At 46.1% G+C, this 8,100-nt stretch overlaps 1 protein-coding gene across 1 annotated transcript in view; it reads right to left on the bottom strand.

Moving 5' to 3' along the window:
• mgat4b (alpha-1,3-mannosyl-glycoprotein 4-beta-N-acetylglucosaminyltransferase B) overlaps window positions 1-8,100 on the bottom strand; it is a 47,165-nt gene extending 39,065 nt beyond the window's left edge. Inside the window, exon 1 of the mRNA XM_037977516.1 lies at window positions 7,976-8,100. Within this exon, the coding sequence (XP_037833444.1) occupies window positions 7,976-8,072 (97 nt within the window). The 5' untranslated portion in view covers window positions 8,073-8,100. The remainder of the gene's footprint in view (window positions 1-7,975) is intronic.

The following is an 8,100-nucleotide window of genomic DNA, read 5'->3' as shown; positions in this document are numbered from 1 at the left end:
GTATAAACAGGTATAAACAGGTGTGAACAGGTGTTAACAGGTATAAACAGGTGTGAACAGGTATAAACAGGTGTGAACAGGTATAAACAGGTATAAACAGGTGTGAACAGGTATAAACAGGTGTGAACAGGTATAAACAGGTATAAACAGGTGTGAACAGGTGTTAACAGGTATAAACAGGTGTGAACACATATAAACAGGTATAAACAGGTGTAAACAGGTGTGAACATGTGTAAACAGGTATAAACAGGTGTGAACAGATATTAACAGGTATAAACAGGTGTAAACAGGTGTGAACAGGTGTGAACAGGTGTGAACATGTGTAAACAGGTATAAACAGGTGTGAACAGATATAAACAGGTATAAACAGGTATAAACAGGTGTGAACAGGTGTGAACAGATATAAACAGGTATAAACAGGTGTGAACAGGTGTAAATGGTCACGACCACCTTCAGTCTGAACCTGTTTCACCTGAGAACTTGTCCACTGTAAGATAAAAAGTGTTTTTATTTAGGAACAGATCTGTGTTGTCTTTTTAAAACCAGGAACAAAGAGTGATCCTGATCCGTGTTCTTAGTTTCTAATCTGGGCCGACAGGTGGGACTCTGAACCCACCTGACAGGTTGACCTTTAACCTTTCCTGTGAATGATTGGCGCTTCCTTCAGTCCTGGATTCTACAGACTTTAGATGTGAAATGTTTGCTTCATGTTCGGGTCAGCAGGTGGAAACTGGGTCTAAAGTTCTGAGCTGAAACCGGAGCAGCAGAACCCTGCAGGACGATCTCCTGACACAGAACCTGGTTCTGCTTCAGAACCATCTCAGAACCATCTCAGATCATCTCAGATCATCTCAGAACCATCTCAGAACCAATCAGAACCAATCAGAAAACTTTCTGCTGCAGATCTCTGAGCTTTTCTGTCCGTTTCTGTAAAATAAAAGCATCAACATCACAACGTCTCTGACTCAGATGTCCAACATTAGAAGGAAAAATAAATTAATTAACAGCAGTTTGTTTATTTATTCCGTCCAACTTTAAATAAAACATCAAAATGATGAATCTATGCAGAGAATTTAAATGTTTTATTCTGATCCTAATTTATGTTTCTGTATCTAAAATTAATTTAACCTAGATTTTTCTACTTTTTCTAATTTTATTTGCTGATGGGAAATAAAGGAGGAACACACACACACACACACACAGCCGTTAACAGTTATCGACACGTCGAGCTGCAGCTTCTGTAACACGGATCACAACGTTAATCTGGAGTTCATGTTTCACACACACACAGTCACACACACTCACACCCCATCCCACACACACACACACACACACACACACTTACTATCACATTCACTGTCTCCCTCTCACACACACTCAGAGACTCTCAGTTTCCATCTTATTGGCCAAAATGTCAAAGATCTTGTTTCCAACCTGAACCCAGGAGATAAAAGGAGGAGAAACGAAAAGACGAAGAGGAGACGAAGAGGAGACGAAGAGGAGACGAAGAAGAGATGAAGAGGAGATGAAGAGGAGATGAAGAGGAGACGAAGAGGAGACGAAGAGGAGATGAAGAGGAGACAAAGAGGAGACGAAGAGGAGCTGAAAGACGAGATGAAGAGGAATCTGATGAATCCGAGGAAAACGAACAGACGAAGAGTCAATGAACTTAGAAAGACGAGAGAAACAAAAATCTGAACATCAGGGATTATGTCCTCTGAAACTGATAAAAAGATGAAAACAGGAAACAGACAGATATCAGGAAACCTGTCCTCGTCTGCTGGGTCCACACAGAACCCGTCCAGACCTGAGGACGGTTTTAGGATCCAACTCGTCTCTAAATGTCTCAGTTTGTCAGACAAACCTGAGCCTGAGGCTCAGATTTCAGAAGCTTCTGATTCTTCATGAAACTCCAACAATATGGACCTCAGACGGTCCGGTCCGGTCCAACACACTCCCAATACAAGCCGAAACATGGACTCATCTGTCCCCAGAACTCGTGCCCTCTGCCTGTCTGAGACCAGCTGACGTCCACTGAACTTGTCTTTGTTTCTCTGCAGAGCTCAGAAGTGTCTCCAGAAACAGCTTCATCTTTCTGTGGACGGTTTTCTGAGGTCCCTGGAGTCCATGTGGACATGAGGACAGAGGGACATGAAGACAGAGGGACATAAGGACAGAGGGACATTAGGACAGAGGGACATGAAGACAGAGGGACATGAGGACAGAGGGACATTAGGACAGAAGGACATGAAGACAGAGGGACATGATGGTCTTTGAACGACTCGTTGTTCTCTGGTTTCACTTCTTCTCACCGACTGAAGACTCGGAGAGTTTGACCCAAAGCTTCGAGCCGACTAAACCTTTGATGGATCCTCCTCTGACCTCTGACCCCTGACCTCTGACCTCATCAATGTGCTGAACGACCTTACAGAATGCACAACACTGTAAAGTTTTCTTTCTTTCCCTCTTTAATCAGTTAAAGTCTATTAAATGTCACATTTCTTTACATGTTTTAAAAGTTGTTCTGAGATAAAAATCATTTTTTATTTTATATTTGATTTAAATCAGTTTGTGAATGAAGCAAAATTAATGAGCAGAAGGTGTGGATCAGAAAACAAAACCAGGCAAGTTTATCAGAGCTGAGCGGTGAGTGTGGAGGGGTGTGTGTGTGTGTGAGTGTGTGAGTGTGAGGAGGGGTGTGTGTGTGTGTGTGTGTGTGTGTGTGAGTGAGGGTGTGTGACAGCAGGACAAGGCCGAGCATGTTCACTTCCAGGCTGAAAGAGGCCGATGCGTCATCTGATCGCTATGAGCCGTCTGTTGTGTTGTTTCTGTTCAGCGAATCACTCTGCATGTGTGTGAGACCACACACACACACACACACACACACACACACACCCTCACACACACAGCTGCAGCACATCCAAAACAAAAGTCTGTGGAGGTTTGAGACATTCAAACTGTGTTTAGTGTTTTCTCGTGTTTCTCCATCAGCACCGACTGAAAGCCTGCAGGCTGACAGCAGCTGGACCCTGAAGAGAAGGAATGCCTATCGCCCGCCGAGTCTCAGACTAGTCTGCAGCCGTCCCACTCAGAGATAACTCTCAGCTACTACCACACACAGTTTGAGCTCAGTTTCTGTAAAACTGACTCAGTTACAGCTTCCAGTAGAATCAGTTGGCTCCAGCTGAAGCCAGGATCAACGTGGAGGAAACTCGTTCAGATTTAACACGTCAGGTTCAGCTGCTTCTGTTTTGTAGCTGATGATGATCTGCACTTGTTATAATCACATGACCAGCAGTGGCGGTCATGTTGGCTACAGCTGAACTCTAAACAGGATTTCTTCCTGTGATTTTTATTTGGATTTCTCTGCATCTCATGCAGTCCTCATTTAATTACACAACATTTGTGTGTGTGAAATTTGTCAGAGCATATTCCCCCCATGACCTTAACCAATCAGAGAGCAGGATTAAAGTGTTTCTGACCTTTGACCTTCCAGCTCTTAACATACCAACACTGCTGCCATCTCAGAGGAACGCATAAATCAAATGCACCTCCTTTCCACAGCGCCGCTCACTGAAATAATTTATCCTGAGTGCTCCACACACACACACACACACACACACACACACCCTCCCGTCACACTCCATCCTTTCTGGACGAAGGCGAGTTTCTGCTGCAGAGCTAAGATTGATTCACACAGAAATGGCAGCTCACCAGCATTACCGTGTGCATGATTGTGCATGTGTGTGTGCATGAGTGTGCACGTGTGTGCGCATGTGTGTGTGTGTGTATCACATTAGTAATGGGATGAGTCAGCCTTGTGATTTTTTCTGAACTTTTGCTCTAATCTGACATTTTAACATCAAAACAAACAGAAAATCAGCAGCTTTCAGAGTCCTGAAGGGACTCTGCAGGACTCTGTAGGACTCTGCAGGACTCTGCAGGACTCTGCAGGACTCTGCAGGACTCTACAGGACTCTACAGGACTCTGTAGGACTCTGCAGGACTCTGCAGGATTCTGTAGGACTCTACAGGACTCTGTAGGACTCTGCAGGACTCTGCAGGACTCTGTAGGACTCTGTAGGACTCTGTAGGACTCTGTAGGACTCTGCAGGACTCTATCTGAGCTCAGACAGGAAGTGAAGCTCTTCTAACTTGTCGTCTCTGGTCAGTTCCATTCAGGAGGAGCTCAGAAACAGGAAGAGGTTTGAACCTGTAGCTCAAAGAAACTCTTCAAAATAAGAGTTTCTCTCTGTCACAGCTTAGAGGTCCTGAGTTCCTGTGGAGGCTTAGAGAAGAAAGCTTAGATTAGTTTTATTGATAATTATTTTGTGATTAATCTGATAATTGAAGTGGAGACTCCCTGAAACCCGGGAACTGTTTTCAGGACGGACCGGTTTCCATCTTTGTGCTTCACCTGCAGTTCGGTTGAGTTTTAAAGTTCCATCTAGGTGAGATTTAAAAATCTCTCAGATTTTAATGTTTTTAACAACAAATTAAAAGCCCGACGTGCCGAACGTTCAGACTGAGCTGAAAGGAAAGAAACATGTTTGATCTTTTGATTCGTTTTGTTCCAAGAAGCAGCAGGAAACTCTGCAGGACCAAGCTTCAGATCCACAGAAAGCTGAAGCTGATGTGCAGGAACCGGATCAGACGGGTCTGAACGTGCCCGACCCAAAGGTTTGCATCGCAGTTAACCCCCTCCCTCTCACACAGCAAAACCTGAACCAGCCTGATCCGGTCAGAACTCGCGGTTTCATTTCCTCTCTGAGTTTCCTGAATGAGTCGAAGAATCATCGTTGATTCAGATCTCCCAAATCAAACCAAATTTTAACCCAACGCTTTGTTCCCATGTCTGACTGGAAGGCCGGGTTGCTGAGACCACTTCCTGTTCCTCTGAATCCTCCGACTGAACCAGACTCTTATTCTGAAGGGTATCTGAGCTTTATTGTGAAACTCCAGGCTCAGTCTCTTCCTGAACATCAAAGCTCTGATTAGAGACATGGGGGCGGCCATGATGGAAACACAGGAGGAAGAAAAGCATGCTGGTTGTCATGGTGATTCCCAGGGAGGGGCAGCACTTCACGCAGAAACACAGAGTAAAAAGTAAGCCTCAGACCAACAGTCTCTGAGTGAAAACTATCAGTCGGATCAGAACTTCTTGACCCGTGAGCAGCAGAAGGTTCGGATGGTTCTACAGGGTTTATGGAGGAGATATGAAGGGTTAAAAAGAGCCGTCACTTCCTGTTTGAAGCTCAGAGCCAATGGAAGTCAATGAGAGTTTGGGTGTGTGACCTCTGACCTCTCCAGCAGAGACACACTGGGTGGAAGAGGACAGACTGTGTTACATCATCCGACTCGAAGTCAAACAACAGGACTGGATTTTACCGCTTGCTGAAACCTAAACACCAGTGATGTCTATGGGGACAGTGAATCTTATCTCCGTGGGACGATGCTCTGGTATAAAAGTCAAACCTGAGAGTTTCTGACTCAGACACAGGTTTTAATGTTCTTTTTGTTTGGCTTTTTAAGCTTTAGGAGGAGTAATACACTGAAAAATACTAAACGTGCTTCAATTAATTAGACTTTTGTTAGACCTGAAGTAAGAGAGACTTGTTTAAAAGTGATGGGTTCATAGTGATTCATGTTTTCCTTTTAAAACTAGGAAACTAAATGTTTTTATTGAACTTTTCATCTGACAGGAAGAGGATTTCTGAGAAAAACAGAAGTTATAAAAGACTAAAAAGGAAAGAGGCAACGAATGTACTACAGTAAATAAAAAATAACACAGAACACCTGAACGCACCGTTTCTGCAGTAAAACAGGTTGATTTAAGTTTGCAGGCAGCTGATGTCCTCTGCCATCCATCCAGGAAACAATGGAGCTGATAGATGATTATCAGCAGCCGAAGGGTCAGTTTACAGCCGAACTTTCTCTCTGTCGGCTGAAAAACTGCTGCAAGTTGATTTATTTGAAAGCAGCAAAGAAAGTTTTTCACTTTCCTTTAATTTGCATCGAGATTCAAACCTGTTCCAGCCTCTGACAGTTTGAACTTAGTTCCCAGCAAACAGCTGCACAAACCACACACACACACGTTGGTCATCTGCTGCACAACAGCTGCACCCCTCCCCCCACCTGCTGCGAGAACAAACAGAACCCAGAGATCGTTTCTCCAAGAAAGGTTCTGTCACAGAAGTTCCTCCTCCCAAACCAGAGAGACTGGATTTATTTACCAACACCGACGTCCTGCAGCTTCATCCAGGAGCTGCTGATGAAGCTTCATCCAGGAGCTGCTGATGAAGCTTCATCCAGGAGCTGCTGATGAAGCTTCATCCAGGAGCTGCTGATGAAGCTTCATCCAGGAGCTGCTGATGAAGCTTCATCCAGGAGCTGCTGATGAAGCTTCATCCAGGAGCTGCTGATGAAGCTTCATCCAGGAGCTGCTGATGAAGCTTCATCCAGGAGCTGCTGATGAAGCTTCATCCAGGAGCTGCTGATGAAGCTTCATCCAGGAGCTGCTGATGAAGCTTCATCCAGGAGCTGCTGATGAAGCTTCATCCAGGAGCTGCTGATGAAGCTTCATCCAGGAGCTGCTGATGAAGCTTCATCCAGGAGCTGCTGATGAAGCTTCATCCAGGAGCTGCTGATGAAGCTTCATCCAGGAGCTGCTGATGAAGCTTCATCCAGGAGCTGCTGATGAAGCTTCATCCAGGAGCTGCTGATGAAGCTTCATCCAGGAGCTGCTGATGAAGCTTCATCCAGGAGCTGCTGATGAAGCTTCAGCCAGGAGCTGCTGATGAAGCTTCAGCCAGGAGCTGCTGATGAAGCTTCAGCCAGGAGCTGCTGATGAAGCTTCAGCCAGGAGCTGCTGATGAAGCTGCTGATGAAGCTTCAGTGGGACCACCTCAGAACTCTAAGGCAGAAAGACAACAGCAATCACCCTAAGGTGGATTCTCACCGGCCTGCAGACTACAGCACCTGGGATTGTGACCCGGAAAGTCCAGAACCTCAACCTGGACCGCTGTGGTGGGACCTTCAGAGCGTTCATGTTTCTGTCAGGGTTCACCTGAACGCCTCATGATGCATCTCAAACACAACCAACCTTCAGGAAGTGAGTTCATCTCTAATTAAACCTAAATCAACTCCATCAAACAGGAAACCAGACACTGTTCCACCAGTTCTGGTCCTGGTCCTGGTCCTGATCCTGATCCTGATCCTGATCCTGATCCTGATCCTGATTCTGATTCTGATCCTGGTCCTGATCCTGATCCTGATCCAACCTTCACCCTGAACTTTCCCCCGGCCTGCCATGACCTCACCTTCATCACCTTCATCACCTCACAGCTTCAACACCATAAAACCCAAAACTTCACGTTCCTGCAGCTAAAACCACCAAACTTCTCTTCATCTGTGTCCCTGCAGGGTTTACTCTGGAGCTAAATATAAAACCAGCCCCTCCACACACACACACTCACACCCTCTCTCTCTCACACACACACACACACACACACACACACACACACACACACACACTCACACACACACACACACTCACACACACACCTTCAGCAGGCAGGTCCTGCAGCCCAAACCAACCATCCTCCTGCTCACCTTCACAGGAACATTTATCAGACAGAAGCAGGAAGAAGAATCTGACTCTTCATCATCATCATCCTCTCTGTAAACCCTGTCCCTCATCTTCATCTTCATCAGAAGCCTGCGGTGCATCATCTTCATCCCCTGTAAGCCCTCCTCCTCCTCCTCACACAGCCGGAGGAGCGTGAGGCACCACAAACCAAGCGCTCCTTTTACCTCCAGCCTCTGAAGCCTGCAGCCGAACATCATCATCATCATCATCATCATCATCATCGTCAGGGTTCTATCTGTAAACATCCAGAGCCCAGCAGAACCTGCCGAACCTCCTGCAGAGACCACCCCCCCACAGAACCTGAGACCTGCGCGGACCGGGTCTTACCTCTGGAGCTGCTGAAGGCGGTGTACCAGGACAGGGAGACCAGCCCGCTCAGCCCGAACAACAAGACCGTCAGGAAGGAGACATTTCGGAACCTCATGTCCGGAGCCCCGGGAGCATGTCCGCAC

This window comes from Kryptolebias marmoratus, linkage group LG9, assembly GCF_001649575.2.
Source record: "Kryptolebias marmoratus isolate JLee-2015 linkage group LG9, ASM164957v2, whole genome shotgun sequence".
NCBI lineage: Eukaryota > Metazoa > Chordata > Actinopteri > Cyprinodontiformes > Rivulidae > Kryptolebias > Kryptolebias marmoratus.
This window is presented reverse-complemented; position numbering and strand designations above follow the sequence as displayed.